Genomic DNA, 19953 nt, shown 5'->3' on the forward strand with positions numbered 1-19953 from the left:
AGAGGCGAGCGCTGCTGAACGCAAAACAACAAAGTACAAGGAGGAAGAGCAGCGGCATGCGTAGCGTAGTGTTAGCAGTACAATAATCCGGCGTTCCCCGGCTGTCAGCAGTCGGCTTAAGTGCCAGTGGAGTGATTAGCCTCAGGTGCGTTCAGCAGCTCCACCTCCAGCCATGAACAGAGGATCTGGACAGAAAACACAGGGAGGAGACTGGGGCACAGAGCAAGAGCACCAGGATATGACAAAATGCTTACATAGCTTTTGAGCATGATATAGCGCGACATTGAAGTGACACCGTCCACTGGCCTAGAGGTTAGCATGTTGGCCATGCAGTCAGGAGATCGAGAGGATCTGGGTCGATGCTTGGGCATCTCTATGTGGAGTTTGTAGGTTCTCCCCGACACTCCTGTTTCCTCTCACATTCCAAAAACATGCATGTCAGGTTAAGTTGAGGATAAGCGGGATAGAAAATGGATGGATGGACATTTAAGCGTTATTAGGGTGTGTGTGTGTGTGTGTCCATGGCTTTCAATATACGTACATTGATATTCTACTGTTTGTCTTCTGGGCCTAGACTGTCCAGGAGGAAGGCCTTCAGTCCTGGATTGACTCCTGGAGGGAATTCTTCAACATATTCCTCAAGCTGCCGGCACAAAATAAATAATGATCTTGAATAGAATATGTTCAATGGAGGTGTGTTGACCGTTTTAACACTACCTTGTTTCTCTTCCCAACCACCAAAGCCTTGACGGCCAGAACGATCATGCTGATGCTGACACACAGCTGGAGAGAAGCCAGGATGATCAGCATGATGTCCATGCTTCTCATCAACCTCTGATGACCGTAGAAGGAAAAAAAAAAAGGTGAAAATGCAACATTACAGCAACAATCATCTGTTCCAGAGACATCGTAAGGCGAATAAATGATTATTAAATATTAATCAACTGTACACGGAGTGGAGGTTCTGGTTTGAATGCCACTTTCCTGTCCCCCTTCCTTCCACCTCAACAAACGTCAACTTTTTCCAACTATTGAAAGGCGCTTATGTGCTTATTTCACAAGCTCCATTTGACTTAACCCTTAGATCAGGGGTCTCAAACACACAGCCCGCAGGCCAAATGTGGCCCGCAGGACACTAGTTTGAGGCCCCTGCCTTGATATGAAAGTTTAATGTTAGTGCGGCCCGCGCAAGTTTGATATGGATGCTGTATGGTATCATGTACCCAGAAAAAAATATTACGTTTGATTCATGTTCATGTTAAAGGTTAAATAACTGTTAATAGTTATCCTCCCTATCTGTGTGGAAGTGGTAAGTTTTTGGCTATTTAAGTTTAAAGGAAATAACTTGAAGGCTACCGTTTAGGTCGCTAGCTCTCTAGTCTGCGAGTTAGCATGTGTCTCAAGACCCTGCAGTTGCGCAATATGTTGTAAATAAAAAGAGTATAAATGTGACTGTAGTCATGTTTTGTCATGTCTACAGGGCTCTAATAATGCTTTGTTCATTTTAATCTGAAAAAAATAATTTGTCTACCCACCAACTATATGTGGTTTCTTAAGTTTTTATTATTTGCCCTTTTATTATTATTATTATATTTATTTATTACTGATTGATTGATTTTCTTTATTCTTGATTTGTTTTTTTCTCATCATATTTTGTGCAGAAAAATAAAAATTAAGATATTTGAGAACAGTGGAATGTTTTATCAAAGCTTTTATTGTAGAAAATCAGAACCAAAGCACTGAAAAAGTTTGTATTTTTTTCTGTTTTTAATAAATGCGTTTTGTTTCTTTTTTGGCCCAGCCTTGCCCAGACCCTAGCTCCAGTGGCCCCCAGGTAAATTGAGTTTGAGACCCCTGCCTTAGATGCATAAGTGGGTCAAAAATGACCCGGTCAGGTTGTTTTCTTGAAATATCATTGTAATGAAAAATTGTTATCATTTCATATTCCAGGTATTCCTCAAAAAACATTTTTGATATCATGCCGTTCACATTTTTAACTTACCTTTATGCAACACACAATGGATCCTCCCATTTTCTATTGTTGTACGGGGTCATTTTCTTTTTCAAAGATGTAAAAAAGTGAAAATTGAAGATGTTTCTAACATGGAATCATTCTTGTGTGGTTCTAAATATAATACTAAATATCATACAAGTGATTATTCCTAACCAAAATGGCAAAATTGGCATAAAAAGGCATTGATTCTAGTATGGGTGATTTTTGACCCACTTATGACAGAGTGTAGGGTCCAGTCACTCGTGCATCGAAGGGTTAAATCCACATTCACACAATTCAAATTGTCATTCAAGAAAATAAATGAACATAGTGTATAGCCGCCAAGTAACGTTAGCTTATTCATGTAATACTTTATCTTTGGCCGCTTTCTCTTCTTCTTTCTAAATTGTGCACCTGATGGATTTGACTTTTGTCTTTTCCATGTTTTCTTGTCATTAGCAGCATTAGCCAAGGCTAAACCCACTCGTAGGCTCAAAATTCCCTCATTTTTTCCCTCAATAGTGTTTCAGCTTCTAAAATATATAATTTGTGAACTCAGTTATACAATATAATTAATATGATATAATTTTAATGAAATGTGTTTTATTTTTGAGCAATTACTGGTGTAAGTTAAATTTTTTTACCTTGTAATTAACCTGAAGGCTGATGTCCAGCGGCACCTTCCCCCTTCAAAACTTGCTTGGTTTCATCCACATCACGTGCTGAACGTTTGATCTGACCTGATGAGGATTTAGTGAGCGCTGAGCATTAGGAAATTGATTTTTTTTCCCCCCTCCTTGGGGCCCCCTGGAGAATGCCACCCTGGGCAGTTGCCCATATGACCCATTGCTAGAATGCTACTGTGTACAGGTTGTGTTTAACATTGGTCTTATCTACTTTGTAGATGGACATGTTGGTGGGAAGGAGCATTTTTCTACCCAATATTGGCCTGCATTACAAGAAATGAGTCAGGTTCATCATAATTCCTAAGTCTTACCGTTGCAAAATTGTCTCCATCTCCACAAGTGTACGGTCCAAATTTGCAGAAAAAGTGTCGGGAAAGCTTTCCTGTGTCAACGCCGTACAGCACAATGCCCACAATGGCCAGGATGGCGCTGATGATGTTAATGAACACGGCAAAGCCCACCTGACAGCAGCAACCACGTTGTTTATCTCCAGAAATGAAAACAATTTGCTTTTTACGGTTAGACTCACCAGGCAGTGGGAGGGGCACTGCCCCGCCAAGACAGACAGGATTCCTGCTATGACAAACTGCAGAAAATTCATTTCAAATGTTGCTTGAGGCAAGCCTGGACAAAGCGAACGTAATGACCTCACCACAGCGCCCAGCCAATAAGCTGCTCCCAGACTGGCCAGATCCAAAGGTTCATGCCAGACCCTTCCCGGCCCAAGTCCGATGTTGAACATGCCCACCAGGATCTCAACCGTCTGCAAAGACAAAGCACCCCGACTAGGCGACACCAACACTGGTCCACTGGAATTAGCCGTCCAGCGCCGCTCTTTAAAGCATCAGGGAGTTACGTTTTTTTTACGATGTACTTTTGAACAGTCACACTGGCTGGTATGAAGCATACAAACAAATATGCAAACTATAGATATGGTGCTCACGTCTTTCATTTTTGGCAACTTGAGGTGGGGCGAAGGATACAATGGCAAAATTGGGAAAAATCCAACAAAAAATTTCCAAAAATATCTCAGAACGTAGTCCTCAAATGATGTAGCATCTTGGTCTTTGTACGTTTGTTGTGCCGTTGGCAAACACACGCGGTAAATACAACAAGTACATGTTTAAAAGCAGTTAAATTCAACAGCAGTTTATCAATAAACCTTAACGCCTATGCTCACCAATCCTTTCAATTGTAATATTCTACCAACTACAGTGGGCTCTAAATGGGACCTATAATGCTTTTTCCACTTTTCTGACCTATAAATGTCGTTACAATGTTGTATTTTCATGTTAAACCATGACAAAGTTTCAGATAAAGAGGTTTGGCTGGCTCAAATTGCTTGTTTTCAGAGGGCGTGGCTAAAGCATTCCTTTGTGATGTCACAGGGGATCGGGCTTCCTTATGGGCGTGGCTGTAGCCGCCATACACTCTCTGCTCTCAGCCAATCCCTGCTTCTGTTTACGAGGCAAACTCAGGCAGAAGGGAATTTGCCAGAGGGACTGTTTGTGTGAAATATCCGCCAAACTGTTGCTGAAGCCAGAAGCAGCGGCGGGAAAGTTGCATTAATGTCGGATGCTGTTGAGTCCACGAGGTGCCCTCATGTCTGGCCTCTGACAAAGTGTGTCCAACAATGAGTGCACTGTCAAAAAAATTCCGTAGTTTTTAGGAAAAAAAAACTGGCAGCTGTGGTTGCCAGAAACATCCTGTAAAAATGTAAACAGTCTTACAGGCTAAACTGTAAATTTTACAGTTTAAAACTGTTACAATTTACAGAAAGAATACACTTGAATCTTGCTAAATTTTTTTCTTAAATCAATATGGGTAATTTGTTATTTCACATTTTATTCATGTAATATTTGCAGAAAATTGTTGTTAATTTTACATCAAACTCTATTAAACACAATGGAAACACACTGAGCAAACAACATTGTTTTGCTGTAATAAAAACTAAAAACACTGATATGATATGAATATATATTAGTGATATATTTTGCAAATTAAACTCAAATATTTATTAAAATTTACTAAATTATGCAGTATTTACAAACTTACTTTACCGCCACATAAACAGCTTTCTATTTTAATGTATACATTACATTCTAAACATTTTTAAAATCATATGCTTAAATCATATTAAATTGATATTGGATATCTGAAATATAGAACCAGAATATAACCATTATATGCAATGAAAAGCAAAGTTACACCATTTGAGTCATCTTGTTAAAAGATTAGTGCCAGAAAACACAAAAACATGTATTTCTAGTCTCTCCAGAAATGTATTAATTGTATTCATTCATTCATTTTCTACATTTATTATGGTTATTAGGGTCATTTATTCTACATTTATAGGTCAGAAAAGTGCAGAAAGCATAATAGGTCCCCTTTAAAGCTTAGCTTAGTCAAATACTATTTGGGTGGTGCATCTTATAACTTGTAATAGCTCGTAGCTCAAAACAAAACTACTGAACGAAGAAAGTGTAGATACTATATACAGGAAGTGGTGGACGCAGGAATGCTGCATGATGATGTGCAGCACAAGTTTTGTCAGGAGATTTTTTTCACAAATGAGATGGTAAGTGTTTCTGTAGAGGTGAATGATCTCATACCCCGAGAATGGCTGTGACCTCTGCCCAGGTCACCGCTGTACAAGGCAAGCAGCTCATTGGACCGCCTTCAACACCTGACGCAGCTGAGGGCACCTTCTCTTCACACCCTTGTCTTGGTCACTGCAACACACATCAAGGAGGAGGACATGTCCATAAAGCAAAGACAGAAACCATGTCAAATATCCAGTTTGATTGCACAAAATAAGGCTCACAGAAAAGTAGCTTCCAACAACATGAAATTAAAAGTACAAAACGAACACCGTCACTGTTGGCACGAGCATGGAGTCGATATATGATCAATAATCAATACAAAGCTTTTAAAATCTGTTTCTGAATGTTTTCCATGGACCAGCAGGTCCTGTGGTTGGGAACTCCTGATTATAGAGGATCTCTAACCACCATTTTTATGGTCAATCCTTACAAATGGCAGAGCTCTCCAGTCATAGAGGATCTTTGGCAAGTGCTTTTGAAGTACCTCCTTTTTAATACAGCCAAACATTCCTGTCACTTTCACTAGCATTTTGGCAGGTTTATTTTAAACAAAGGCGACCTGCCCTTGTCCTTTGGAATCAGCTGGAATGGACTCCAGTATAGCCCTGCCACCTTAATAAGGATCGTCGATACAGAAAACTGATGGATGTCAAAATCAGCATTCTTCCATTTGTGAAACTGAAAAATCCTGCCATTACTAGATGCCAAAAAACGTGTTCCTCCAGGTTGGATTATTCAAACTCTGCTAACAGGCTGCCCTAAGCAAGTTTTAAAGACCCTTCACTTAGTCCAAAATACACCAGTCTTAACTGGAACCAGAATGAAGAGATCGTATCTCACCCGCCTCACTACATTGGCGACCTGTCCAATTTAGAACTGACTTTAAAATTCACCTTCTTCCATATAAAGCACTACACAATCAGGAACCAGTATAGCTTGGCTCCTAGAACCCTATTAACCCAGTAGAACTTCACTCCGGGTACTCCGGTTTCCTCCCCCATTCCAAAAACATGCTAGGTTAATTGGCCACTCCAAATTGTCCATAGGTATGAATGTGAGTGTGAATGGTTGTTTGTCTATATGTGCCCTGGGATTGGCTGGCCACCAGTCCAGGGTGTACCCCACCTCTCGCCCCAAGGATAAGCAGTAGAAAATGAGAGAGTAGAAAACACTTCACTCCCAGAATTTACAATTATGTGTAATTCCTAGAATTTTTAGTAGTACTTAAGTAGTTTTAGGGGAGATTCTCCCCTACTCAATTCGGGAGACAAACACCCTCTCTTTATTTAAAAGTCAACTCAAAACTCATCTCTTTGGTAAAGCATATATAGTTATAGTACATAGTTATATATAGTATATAGTGTATATATATATAGTTAGAACTGAGCCCTGACATGCTACTGTATGTATCAGAAACAGTCCTCTATGTTCCTTGGACTCCCAACCCAACCATTCAAAAACAGACGGCCCAAGTCCCTTGAGATAACTGCTGTTGTGATTTAGCGCTATCTAAATAAAGTTTGAATTGAATTGAAACGCGGTAGTCAGGGAGGTGCACGCGCTTCAAACATATAGCTTAAACAACAATAATAACAATAAACAAATAGAAAATGTCTGTCCAAGTTGGAGACCGGTTGTGAACCCCAGTTGTGAAATATAGGATCTTTGACAGCAACCACATGATCAAATGTTGTTAAATGAGTGTCAGAAGCGCAGGAAGGATTATTTTTTAGCAAAAGCTGAATTGTTCTTACAGATGTTGTGTTGTGTAATTTATCTTGTTGCAAACAAACAATATACAAAAACTTACCTTTACCGACACGTAAAAATTGTTGAGAGGCTTGGTTTGTGTGTGAATCGAGCAATAGTCCAATTAAAGGTGAGGGCAAACACATCGGCATCCTTCAGGAGATCCACTCTGGTCTTGTCATTGTTGCTTAACAATTACGTGTTTTATTTGTCTGTTTTTTTTCTTTTTAAAGCGGCCATAAAGTCTGCCTTTTTTTAGTTTCATTCCAAGCATCACAAAGTAACGTTGAAACTTTTGCGTGTTTTTCCCCAGCTGAGTCTTTGTGTCATCATGAAGCGCTGTTGCCTGTCGTGATTGAAGCGGAAAGTCAATAACCGGCAGCAGAACAACCAACACTTCCTGTCACCAGTTTATTCAGAATAAAAGCTCTTCTCGCTGCCCCAATGACGAACAAGGCAAATGTGACAGAAGTATGAAAAGGGGAGGCTTTCATTTCCTTTTCAACCACAAAGTAGCTAAATTAGATCATTTTAGGCAACAGGAATGATGACAGAGTCTCTCAGCGCAGCCCCTTTGACACCCTGTTGGCATAAACACAAAATCCATCACATGACGCACGTGTTCATAGATTATTATATTTACATATTTTACATGTACTAATAAATATCATCATGGTCACGGTGGTATGCTGGGCCTATCCCAGCTGACTTGTTGGCCAGCCAATCACGGGGCACATGGACAAACAACCATTCACCAATGTGGGAGGATGCTGGAGGAACCAGCTAATATGTTCATATGTTCATATTCAATATTAACACATTGTACATGAACAGTAAATCACAGTAGCAGGATTAATAATAATAAATGAAATATTTCAGAATATGTGGCCCATTTTTATTTTTACTTGCTTTGTTACTTTGTAGGGCGGCACGGTGGTCGAGTGGTTAGCACGCAGACCTCACACCTTGGAGACCAGGGTTCGATTACACCCTCGGCCATGTCTGTGTGGAGTTTGCATGTTCTCCCCGTGCATGTGTGGCTTTTCTCCAGGTACTCCGGTTTCCTCCCACATTCCAAAAACATGCTAGGTTAATTAGCCACTCCAAATTGTCCATAGGTATTGAAGGTATTTGCTCATATTTTGGCTAGCTAACAATAAAGTTAAAATCAAGCACACAGCATATTTAGTACATTTTTAAAATCAAATAAAGCTGTAATATTACAAGAATAAAGTCAGAATATAATAGGAATAAAGTCATAAAAAAGAGTTGAAAATGTACTAAAAAATGAAAATACTTGGAAAAATGTGAAAATTGGGGTGCACGGTGGTCGAGTGGTTAGCGCGTATAGGCCTCACAGCTAGGAGACCCAGGTCAATTCCACCCTCGGCCATCTCTGTGTGGAGTTTGCATGTTCTCCCCGTGCATGCGTGGGTTTTCTCCGGGTACTCCGGTTTCCTCCCACATTCCAAAAACATGCTAGGTTAATTAGCCACTCCAAATTGTCCATAGGTATGAATGTGAGTGTGAATTGTTGTTTGTCTATATGTGCCCTGTGATTGGCTGCTCCCTACAACTGGGATAGGCTCCAGCACCCCCGCGATCCTTGTGAGGAAAAAGCGGTATAAAATGAATGAATGACCTTAGCAAGGAAATCCTACCAATCTATGCTCTGATGACACCAGGTCCATGGTCACCCAGGTCCGAGCCTTGATGACCATGGTGGACAGCCTGGCGCTGATGTAAAGCTGAAGAACAGCCAGGATCATCAAAGTGACATCCATGACCGTCAGCAACCTCTGATGGAGGATGCACATGTTAAAAGCACCATTTAATCCTCACATTAAAAAAAGACTTCATTTGGAAGAGGATTAACTCCACCTGAGCCAAGAGAGCCACCGCCTTGCAGTTGTCATCGTGAAGCCTTCCTCCGCACATCCACAGGATGGATGCATTTTCCACATCGATGGCGTAGAGCACCAAGGCCGCCACAGCGAATAAAGCTCCAACCAGGTTCATTAACGCAGTAAAGCACCTCTGGAAAAGAATCCAAAAAGTCTTTTATTTCATCAGCTCCTGAAGAGACTTGACTGTGAGGAGGTCTCACCAAGCAGGGGGGCGGGAACTGTCCAGCCAAGATTGACAGAATCCCTGTTATGATGAACTATTGAGGTTAAGAAAAGACATTTGAAAAATCAACCCATGCTCTTTTTTTGATACTGCTTGTCGCTGTTAGATCATGCAAACCCCATACAAGGATTCCGACCTGCGTCGGAATCGACCACGTACCACAGCACCCAGCCAGTAGGCGGCGCCTAAACTGGTCAAATCAGCAGGACTGGTACTGGTTCTTCCAGGGCCCAGGCCGATGTTGCACACACCCACCATGATTTGTGCGGTCTGTAAGGCACCAAGAACAACGAAGCCTTAATGAAGTTAATTGTGGTCAAAGACAGCCGGATCCAAAGTGTGGCCATGGCCTGTTTCTTACTGGGCTGTACTGGGACGATGTTGGAAGAATTGTACATAAAGTTATTCTATTTTTACTATATTCTTATGACCTATTTTTACTATATTCTTATGACCTATTTTTCTTATGACCTACAAACATTTCGTATCACTCACATAACAAAGTAAGATTAACGCTGTACATGTGCTTCATATCACTCACATAACAATGTAAGATTAATGCTGTGACGCCTGCACTTGTGGTGTACATCATGATTAAGGGAAAACAGAACATGACAGAACATTCCTCAGCAGATAGTTTTAACACCCTCAGGGGACATAGGCACAGGTCAGAAGTAGATATGACCTCAAAGGGTATGTGTGTGTGTGTGTGTGTCCCCAGAGAATCACATGCCAAGGATGAGATATCCACACATTATGGATAACATGTTGTGGGAAGAAACTGGTTTCAACTGGAATAATTAAACCCCCCTTCCCTCAGCCATTGAAACCTGATTGTAACCAGGGCCTTCCTTCAATAAAAAGGCAATAGGGCAGGAGCTGCTTCAGAGTGAGGTGGCGAATTGTTACTGAACGGTTCCTGATCACTCTCCTTGCAAGTAAAAAAAAACTCACCTCTCTGTGTCTTCTTTTGTACAGGCAGTGTTTTTTACAAGTGTCGGGGTTTTGAACCTGACAGACGAATATTGGAGAAATACAATAAAAGAAACAGTAAAAGGAATCAATAAATAACGTCAATAAAGCGGTATAACAACAGGCTTCTTATAATATTGGGACTTTTTTTAAAAAGTTACTTTTTTCCTTTAATATTTCAAGTCTGCTACTAAAATGACATCATTTTTGGTATGAAGAAATGCAGCTAGAAAAAATGAAAGTGTAAATTTATGACAATACGGTCAAAATATTAAGAGAAAAATATTTTTACAAAATAAACTTGTAAAAATAGGAGTTTTTTTCTCCTCCTAATTCTCCTAATTTTACAAAATTTTACAAAAGCTGCATTTCTTTATGACAAATTTTGACCGTATTGTCGTAAATCCTAATTTTACAAAATAAACTTGTAAAATTAGGAGTTTTTTTTCTCTTAATATTTTGATCGTATTGTCATAAATTTACACTTTCATTTTTTCTAGCTGCATTTCTTAGTATCAAAAATGATGTCATTTTAGTAGCAGACAAAATAAACTTGTAAAATTAGGAGGTTTTTTTTTCTCTTAATATTTTGACCATATTGCCAGTGGCGGAGGTACAGGGTGGCCAGGGGGTGTAAAAGGAAAGAAAAAACTCCTAATTTTACAAGTTTATTTTGTAAAATTAGGAGTTTTTTTCTCTTAATAATTTGACCGTATTTTCATAAATTTACACTTTAATATTTTTCTAGCCGCATTTCTGCTATTGATTTTCACATTTAATTCATTCATTTTCTACCGCTTATCCTCACGAGGATCGCGGTCATCCTGGAGCCTATCCCAGCTGTCTTGGGGCGAGAGGCGGGGTACACCCTGGACTGGTGGCCAGCCAATCACAGGGCACATATAGACAACCAACATTCACACTCACATTCATACCTATGGACAATTTGGAGTGGCTAATTAACCTAGCATGTTTTTGGAATGTGGGAGGAAACCGGAGTACCCGGAGAAAACCCACGCATGCACGGGGAGAACATGCAAACTCCACACAGAGATGCCAGAGGGTGGAATTGAACCCGGGTCTCCTAGCTGTGAGGCCTATACGCGCTAACCACTCAAGCACCATGCAACCCAATTTTCACATTTTTCAGCATTTTCATTTTTTAGTACATTTTCAACTCTTTATGACTTTATTCCCATTATATTTTGACTTTATTCTTGTAATATTGCAGCTTTATTTAATTTGTTTCTCGTAATATTACACTACTAGCATTGTGGAATTTTTCCTCATAACATTATGATGTTATTCTTGTGAAATTACAACTTTTTTGTCTTAATATTTTGATTATATTTTCCCCCCTTGCTTTTTTTTCCCTCACGGGCCAATAAAAAAACAGCCATAGGACACACATTGGACACCTTGGTGCTTAAAGGTGAAATTTTGTTTTTGTAAAATGAAACATTTAATAATCCAAGTTAGTGTACCCCTCCTCTGGGAACTCTGGGAAATGTTCCATCTCACCTGCAACCACCCAACTGAGGGCCCAAATTTTCACTGGGGTGGCCAAAGTGAGGCCGCCACTGCAGTTAAGAGCAATGAAGACGGGAGCGGTGTGCTTAGGACATGTTTTCAAAGCATAGTTTTAGGATTCTTAATATTCAGGATTGGTAATACCAAGGTACTTGATGCCAGTTGGTACTCTGTACTAACTCTACACTCCTTGGTTTACATGCCCACTCATGCTGCTGCACACAGCTTCCAATATTAAAGATCCATGTGCTGAATCAGGCTTCAGGGTCACCCCTGGCCACCCTTGTAGTAAAATGTAAGGATATTGCTTTCATTTGCGATGTAGTGTTTCCTACCCCGAGAGCAGACACAACATTGCTGTCAGTGCGGGAAGAAGCGGTCAGGATGGGACACGGGGATGCTAACATGTTGTCGCTGTCAGCTGCCAATCAAACAATCCTCCTTGCCCTTCGACACACACCTGAAATAACAAAAAGAGGGGAAAAAAGGCTCAGTGCATGAATGCCCTGGTGTGATGTTTAACCACGTTATCGAGTCCAAATATGCTGATGTATTATGGAAGAAAAAAATCTTTATTTGTTCAACTCCCTGCCTGCGGGGTTTAAAAGCACACAACTTTTAAATGCAGCAACACATTTTCTCCTTATTTGTTCAAGTGTTTAGAATAAATGAAAGCCGTCTTAACGTGTCAGATCATATTAAATATACAACATTTAACACATACTAAACAACACAAAATAGAAAAACAAGAGAAACTCACTTAATAGCGTGGAGCGTGGTGCTGCTGCAAATCCTTTCCTTCCGTCTTTTTCTTTTTTTTTTACCCAGCAGCTCCACTCCACCTCGAACCCCTCTGATTTTTCAGAATAAAAGCTCCATCAATAGGCGGTGCAAGAGGTCTAGGAGTACACACGTCTACATGCCAATATGCAGCACTTGGCGTGATTTCATCATAAAAACACACTCATGGTAAACACACCTTGGTATTACCAATCCTGAATATTAAGAATCCTGAAACTCTGTGTTGAAAACATGTCCTCAGCACACCACTCCCATCTTCATTGCTCTTAACTGCAGTGGCGGCCTCACTTTGGCCACCCCAGTGACAATTTGGGCCCTCAGTTGGGTGGTTGCAGGTGAGATGGAACATTTCCCACAGTTCCCAGGGTTCCCAGAGTTCCCAGAGGAGGGGTACACTAACTTGGATTATTATATGTTCCATTTTACAAAAACAAAATTTCACCTTTAAGCACCAAGGTGTCCAATGTGTGTCCTATGGCGGTTTTTTTATTGGCCAAAATTATTTGGCCAGTTTTAATTTTATTGGCTAAAAGCAAAACAGAAAAATCAGCAGTTAGTTTACAAAAATATAATATAAATAAATAAATCAATAATTAAATATAAAATATTAAGATAAAAAAGTTGTAATTTCACAAGAATAACATCATAATGTTATGAGGAAAAATTCCACAATGCTAGTAGTGTAATATGAGAAACAAATCAAATAAAAATGTAATATTACAAGAATAAAATCAGAATATAATGGGAATAAAATCATAATTAAGAGTTGAAAATGTACTAAAAAAAAATGAAAATACTTAAAAAATGTGAAAATTGGGTTGCACGTTGGATGAGTGGTTATATATAGGCCTCACAGCTAGGAGACCCGGGTCAATTCCACCCTCGGCCATCTCTGTGTGGAGTTTGCATGTTCTCCCCGTGCATGCGTGGGTTTTCTCCGGGTACTCCGGTTTCCTCCCACATTCCAAAAACATGCTAGGTTAATTAGCCACTCCAAATTGTCCATAGGTATGAATGTTGCTCTGCTTCACAATGTCACAGTAACTGCTCAAATTAATTTTTTCCACCCAATGAACCACAGCACATCAGTGCTGGTGGCACTCATGCACACTGACACTATTCTAGACTACAAAAGACACAGCTATCTTGCTACTCATACATTCAGACAGTAAAGGATACGTTGACTAATTTTGAGTGGTTTGCAGGCTGCGGGACTTCTGTATATGACTCTCCCAGAGACAGGAAGTCCCATGCACACGCGGCACGCATGCTTGTTCTGGATGCTGTAGCGAGGGCGGAGCCGATCGGCGGAGGGGATGGCCGTTTTAAAGCATCGGAAGATGTTGATCCAGTCCTTTTTCACATGATCGGAGCACCCCTGATTTCTGTTTTATGGACTTCAGGTTTCTGGAAAATAATTCACAGCTTTTGAACACGGACAGGTGTTTTATTGTTTCATTCATTTTGACAACGAGGCCAGAAATTGCATTTAAAAATAAGAAAACAATCTTTATTGACGAAATTTAGGCAAAGTAGGATTCCTTATTAATTTATTATACTAGAGTACATTTCCGGTTTGGTACTTTTTATGATGGCAGTTGTCTCCTCAATGTAACATAATAGAATATTACTGATTACTGCATATTATGTGTTTTTCCAATGAGTTTTATTAATTCCTTATATTTGTATTTTTGTTTATTTTACCGTTTTTTGTTTGAAAATGCTTCATTTAGAAAAGAAATTAATATATATATTGAAACCTAGTGACACGCCGTGTGGTGTGGTGAGGGATTACTACTGAAAGTCTTGTTGAAGCCAATGAATAAATAGTCACTGTGAAATAAAAAGTCCAAATTAGGAAATCTAAATAAGGTATAAAGTGCATTCTTCAGAGGAGCTGAGTTCTTAGATTGGCTAAAACATCTTGATATCACTTTGGAATGTACGGCAGGATAAAAAGATTTCTATTTAGGCGGAAGGGTTGTTTTCCTCCAGAAGCGGGGTGTATTTCTCTGCATCGTCGAGGCTCTAGGGAGAAGAACATCCATGGATGCATGAAGACATTCGTGAAGCAGCTATTGTGGTCTTACACAAACAACAAATGGCTAACTTTTCTACCTTCTTGTCTCGGTTGCTGCTGCTGCTGCACGTCAGAGCCTTGATGGCCAACACGGAGGAGCTGATGACGAGGCAGAGCTCCAGCACGGACAGCACAATCAGAACGCCGTTGATGGATCTCAGGAGCACCTAATAGAAGCCAGACCAGGACAAGTCATGACTAATAAACAGTACCTGCTTGGGGAAACAAATCCATTAGAAGTTACCTTTATTATTTTAATTTTTTCTGCATTGCTATTATTATAAAATGATGCAGAACTCACCAAGTGTTTGATTGTTCACTCGCTAATAGGAAACGTGAGCTGGGTTTACACCCACCTGAGACCTTATTGATGACAACAGTAATCCTGCTTCACTCTATCACAGTTTTATAAAAATATATTCATGAAACATTCAGTTTTGTTGTTAAAAGAGAAGTTCACATTATATCGTTACAGCCAAATCAATGCTAATCAAACAATGACTTTTGTAATGAGGTATATTCACTTTTTTCTCTCTATCACAAAAGGGTATCAGCAATGGCCACTTGAGAAAGTGTGACACCCCTAGAACTAGAACTGGAGCTTACTGTAACAAAGTAAAAGCTTGTGGTTGCTGAAGTTCTGTGAAAGTACCACAGATGTACCCCACCTCTTGTCCACCCATCACCCTCATGAAGATACCCGTTTTAAGAACAATCATGTTCCTGCATGCCATCGGGGTTGACTTTTCGCAGACTCGCTGTTTTGTAATTGCAATTTTAGTGCTTTGTGTTGTAGTCTTCTGCATCCTGATTGGCTGTAGACCGTCTTCCTGTTGTGGTCACTTGCAAACTAGCTAACAGTGTGAGCTGTTGCTCGCCGCCAGTAATAGCCAACCCCGCGACTCTGAACGCTGCACGGCCACAAGCCCTTTTGTATGTTTTTGTTACGGTATTCTTCCGTGAGAGCTAAACATTGCTCAAATTTGACTGAACACGTTGCCTGTACAGTTCAAGGGTTTAGGGTGGTGACAGTTTGACACTGGAACAGATAAACTGACTTGACATTATAGCCTATCAGGGCTCTACATTAAAAACCAAAATGACTTGCCCATAGGGAATCCTTAAGGTGAGAACTACTTGCCCCATGTAAAATGAAAAGACTGCCATAATGATATCATGTAGTTTTTTGTGGCATCACATGAGAATCTCAAATAAATAAAATAATAAAATAAATAATACCTTATACATGGTAGTCGTAGTAAGCAGTGATATTTATAAGTTGTGCACCACAATGAAACATTATTGAATAGACACATTTGTGTACTAGTAATGTGTTTTTAAATCCAGAAAAAAAAGCTCAATGGTCAAACAATAATTTGTGAAGCAAAGGTGAGAAAAATCCACAGAGAAATGGAAGCGCTAGATTTTGTAGCTTGTGCAAAATCAGCACTTGGTATTGGATCTAATGGGTGGTGTTTCATTGTGACCACTTCAAATTGTCACAGCAATGTGATTCACTCACCTGTGCCATCATTTGATTTGCTGCCGCTAATAAAATACTTGTTTAGGAGGCACTGGTTCATCACTTTTTGCTGTTTCCTTCAGAATTAGACGATGTTGGCCGCAACGCCATGATGGATGTTTTCGTAGTCAAACGATCGCTGATTGGTTGATCGCGAACAACGGGTGTGGGTAAAACGCGGACTGTGGATTACGGGCCGCGGTCTAAATAAACGATTCTGATTGGTCCATTTCAAGATTTGCAAGGATTGCTTTGCAAATTACCACCGGAATTACACAGTCCGTGTTTTACCAACACCCAACAAGAACCGCTTTAAAAAAAAAACTCTTGGCAGTATGGCATGCCAAAGTGCACTTGCCCGACGGGAATATCACTGATTAGATTTACTTGCCCAAATTTTGTTTTAACTTGCCCCGGGCCATCGGTACATCGTTATTGTCGAGCCCTGCCTATGAGAAAATGGTTTTGAAATTGGAAGAACTTGGACGTGTACCAACGTGGTCAACATCAGAAAATCCACCTCGGCGACACGGACACTTACAAGAATGAGGCCTTTTCCCTCCAAGCATTTCTGCTTCATATATTCCTCACTGGGACTCATGGTCGGGCTCGGGGTCTTCCTTCTCCTCCAGTAATAATCATTGTCGTCGTAGCGCTCGCAAATGCTCCACAGGCTTGTATTTGCCAAGTTCAATGAGTAGAGTACGATGGCGGCAATGGCAAAGGCAATTCCTGAGAGGTTCAGGATCACATTGACGATGATCTAAAAACAAAATGACATAATAGTTGTTAAAGATACAAATTGGGAGGAGGGGGGGGTCGGGGGCAGCCATCACAAGTCCTGCATGCGGTCCTTGTGTAACCCGCCTGGTTCACGCAGCCTTCCATTTCACACAGGTTCACAGAGTTTAGAGCACTAGCCATCAAGCTAAATAAAATGAAAAAAATATACAAAGAATACATAGTCGTGTGCGACTACACTGAAGAAAGTCATCACAATGAGAGTTGAGTGAGACAGCCATTGAATTAAATCCAGTGCAGCGCTTAAGGCAGGGGTCTCAAACACGCGGCCCGCGGGCCACATTTGGCCCGCAGGACACTAGTTTGAGGCCCCCGCCTTGATATGAAAGTTTTAATGTTGTTAATGCTGTAGGATATCATGTACCCAGAAAAAATTATTATGTTTGATTAATGTTCATGTTAGAGGTTAAATAACTGTTAATAGTTATCCTCCCTATCCGTGTGGAAGTGGTAAGTTTTTGGCTATTTAAGTTTAAAGGAAATAACTTGAAGGCTACCGTTCAGGTCGCTAGCTCTCTAGTTTGCGAGTTAGCATGTGTCTCAAGACCCTGCAGTTGCGCAATATGTTGTAAATAAAAAGAGTATAAATGTGACTATAGTCGTGTTTTGTCATGTCTACAGGGCTCTAATAATGATTTGTTCATTTTAAACTGAAAAAAATAATTTGTCAACCCACCAACTATATGTGGTTTTTATTATTTACTGTTTTATTATTACAATTATATTTATTTATTTATTACTGATTGATTGATTTTCTTTATTCTTGATTTGTTTATTTTTCATCTTATTTTGTGTAGAAAAATAAAAAGTAAGATATTTGAGAACAGTGGAATGTTTTAGGGTTAGGGTAGAAAATTGGAACCAAAGCAAAGTTTTTTACATTTTTTTGTTTTTAATAAATGCGTTTTTTTTTTTTTTTTGAAAACCTGATGCGGGCGCAGTCTCTCCCAGACCCAAGCTCCAGTGGCCCCCAAGTAAATTGAGTTTGAGACCCCTGTCTTAAGGTGTCAGGGAGTGTGGTTGCTGCCATCCGTTACGCTCATTATACCACGTTTTGTATCACAACAGATGTTGTAGAAATGGTACAAATGTGTGTACAACTTGTATTAAAGTGGCTCCGCTGCATTTTCATTAATATGCGGGCCTCACTTGAAGACGTTTGGACAGCGCTAACAATGAATGATACGACAGAAGGAGAATGCTACTCACCAGACATGGACTCGGGTACTTCTCAGACAAAATACAGAAGATGCCGAATATGATGAACTACAAAAGACCAAGATGATGTTGTATGACAATTTGAACACGTGTTAAGTGAGGTTGAAGGTCAATAATGCTGAAGTGCAGCTGGAAAGGACAAGTGTCTTACCAATCCTCCCAGCCACTCAGGAAATGCACTTTCATCCATTTGCCACCAGGAGCCAGGTCCCGAGCATAGGAGGATGGTTCCCAGGCCGATGTGGAGCAAGCCAACCATGATATGAAGTGCCTAGACAGAGGACATGCATCACTTTGACTGGCGGGTGTCAGCGTATGGCCCACCTGCACTTAAATCTCACCCCCAGCACTGACTGGGACGCTCCCATGACCGTCTTGAGGTGTTGGGACACGGAGCAGCAAAAGGGGCTGTAGCAAAGGCTGCAGAAGATTTGGCACAAAGGGGGCCAGCGACTTTTGGAGTCGGAGGTCAGCGTCAGGACAGTGACCTCATTAGTCCGTGTCATAGTCAAAGACATCCTGCCTGGTCCTGAGGAGGGAAGGTAATATGTTAATATACCACTTTATTTAATATGACAAATATTGGCAAAGAATATGGGCACATCAATACCACAGGTGCTATCAGTATCAGATCAATACTAACGTGCTAAGAGTGGTATTTTTTACACTTCTCTTCTGTGTTTATTTTCACAAACATCAATTTTCTGCTCATATTGCTACATATGTATATATATTTGAATGAGATTAGTTTATATAATAAAGGGGAATAATTATATTGTTATTGTCAAAGTCTTATATTGTTGTATTTTTATATTATCTTTTCACAAATAGGTGTGGATGCAGTTTTTTGGGGGGGCTACATTTGCATCATTACATCGGTGCTGCCACCTCTGGCCATAATCTGAAGTACAGTGGATGCTTTTTTCCCCTCTTTGACAACAACCTTAACACACACATTTAAATGCGTATTCTTAATGTTATTTCTTGTCTTGCGCTAGGACAACACTCGAGACATTTGAATATGATAGAAATATAGTATTTAGTATTACATGAGTGGGCGGAGCCAGCAGAATTGTTTAGACGGGAAATCATGTGTCGTTGTTTGCATTTCGACATCTTATCCGATTTGATTAGAAATGACGATAGTTTTGCTGTAATTTCGCCTGAAAGGCGCATTTGTAGGTGTCCTAATAAGATACTAATAATAATAAAAATAATAATACAAAAAGATGCCAAAATGTTCAAGAAAGCTCTGTCGAACCAAGCAGGGGTTAGCCTAACAAATGGTAGTTAAGGTATACACGTTTTAACAAAACAGAAGAGTACATACCTGTTTGGGTGAGTTTCTGTAGATTTAAATCCAGTAGAAAAGTCAGTAGAACTCCCGATCGAGTCCGTTTGTGATGACCCAGAAAGACCTTTCACTTCCGGTTTCGCCTCCCTCTTTTCTAGCCGGAAGACACATTATTGGCTGTTCATGCCGCTCTGTAGTGGGGATTCGAACATTTATAACCGTTGATAGTGGCAATATTTTATTCTGGGAAGTTTTTCCCCCATTCTGGTTATATTTATCGTTTGGAAAGACAACAACAGCATGCAGAGATACCGATAAGGTAATTTACCTAGCATATATATTGGCGACTGAAACGTCCAACCTAAAAGTGAAAACACACACACATAAGAAAAAAAACAGATAAAACATGGAAGGCACATCAGAAAATTACACAGCCCCCGACGGACATGGGGGAAATAATTTTGATGGGTGAAAAGAGGAACATTTTTGAGACCTCACTGTAAGATTTTAAGTTGGAAAAATGGCCTCTTAATAGCGTTTCTCCCAGCACACACAACAGGCCTCTTCGCCAACG

At 40.2% G+C, this 19953-nt stretch overlaps 3 protein-coding genes across 4 annotated transcripts; all 3 read right to left on the reverse strand.

Moving 5' to 3' along the window:
* Window positions 1–507: 507 nt before the first annotated feature.
* LOC131105341 (membrane-spanning 4-domains subfamily A member 8-like) lies at window positions 508–5406 on the reverse strand. Of its 2 annotated transcripts, XM_078790456.1 has the most exons (6): window positions 5292–5406; window positions 3332–3442; window positions 3209–3265; window positions 2991–3140; window positions 718–834; window positions 508–643 (listed from the first exon to the last, which is right to left on the reverse strand). In XM_078790456.1, exons 1-6 carry the CDS (start codon window positions 5346–5348, stop codon window positions 551–553), a joined length of 585 nt encoding a protein of 194 aa, XP_078646582.1. In that variant the 5' UTR covers window positions 5349–5406; the 3' UTR covers window positions 508–550. The 2 variants fall into 2 exon arrangements, with proteins under 2 accessions (XP_078646582.1, XP_078646581.1); XM_078790455.1 differs by having other exon boundaries at window positions 3209–3442.
* Window positions 5407–7433: 2027 nt separating this feature from the next.
* On the reverse strand, window positions 7434–12812 carry LOC144898465 (uncharacterized). The gene is made up of 7 exons (XM_078790457.1): window positions 12424–12812; window positions 11999–12123; window positions 9321–9431; window positions 9139–9195; window positions 8913–9068; window positions 8693–8830; window positions 7434–7613 (listed from the first exon to the last, which is right to left on the reverse strand). The coding sequence occupies exons 2-7, from the start codon at window positions 12068–12070 to the stop codon at window positions 7563–7565; spliced, it is 585 nt and encodes a 194-aa protein (XP_078646583.1). The 5' UTR covers window positions 12071–12123; window positions 12424–12812; the 3' UTR covers window positions 7434–7562.
* A 1078-nt stretch (window positions 12813–13890) lies between these two features.
* Window positions 13891–19533, reverse strand: LOC131105640 (uncharacterized). Its single transcript, XM_058053994.2, has 7 exons — window positions 19416–19533; window positions 18427–18614; window positions 18237–18356; window positions 18077–18133; window positions 16608–16829; window positions 14583–14711; window positions 13891–14492 (listed from the first exon to the last, which is right to left on the reverse strand). The coding sequence occupies exons 2-7, from the start codon at window positions 18601–18603 to the stop codon at window positions 14433–14435; spliced, it is 765 nt and encodes a 254-aa protein (XP_057909977.2). The 5' UTR covers window positions 18604–18614; window positions 19416–19533; the 3' UTR covers window positions 13891–14432.
* Window positions 19534–19953: the final 420 nt, after the last annotated feature.

The sequence above is a fragment of the Doryrhamphus excisus genome, linkage group LG5 (genome assembly GCF_037039965.1).
Source record: "Doryrhamphus excisus strain RoL-2023G ecotype Guam linkage group LG5, RoL_Dexc_Guam_v1.1, whole genome shotgun sequence".
Taxonomy (NCBI): Eukaryota; Metazoa; Chordata; class Actinopteri; order Syngnathiformes; family Syngnathidae; genus Doryrhamphus; species Doryrhamphus excisus.

Coding starts and splice junctions, on each gene's coding strand:
- LOC131105341 (XM_078790455.1), bottom strand. CDS start 5,348: ATGAGCTGCTTGCCTTGTACAGCGGTGACCTGGGCAGAGGTCACAGCC. Junction 3,443..5,291: donor AGGTCACAGCCATTCTCGGG/GTATGAGATCAT, acceptor TTGTCTTTGCAG/ACGGTTGAGATCCTGGTGGG. Junction 644..717: donor TGGTTGGGAAGAGAAACAAG/GTAGTGTTAAAA, acceptor TTGTGCCGGCAG/CTTGAGGAATATGTTGAAGA.
- LOC144898465 (XM_078790457.1), bottom strand. CDS start 12,070: ATGTTAGCATCCCCGTGTCCCATCCTGACCGCTTCTTCCCGCACTGAC. Junction 9,432..11,998: donor ATGTTGTGTCTGCTCTCGGG/GTAGGAAACACT, acceptor GGTGCCTTACAG/ACCGCACAAATCATGGTGGG. Junction 7,614..8,692: donor TGTCATCAGAGCATAGATTG/GTAGGATTTCCT, acceptor TTATGCCAACAG/GGTGTCAAAGGGGCTGCGCT.
- LOC131105640 (XM_058053994.2), bottom strand. CDS start 18,603: ATGTCTTTGACTATGACACGGACTAATGAGGTCACTGTCCTGACGCTG. Junction 18,134..18,236: donor CTGAGTGGCTGGGAGGATTG/GTAAGACACTTG, acceptor GGTCTTTTGTAG/TTCATCATATTCGGCATCTT. Junction 14,493..14,582: donor GCAGCAACCGAGACAAGAAG/GTAGAAAAGTTA, acceptor TCTTCTCCCTAG/AGCCTCGACGATGCAGAGAA.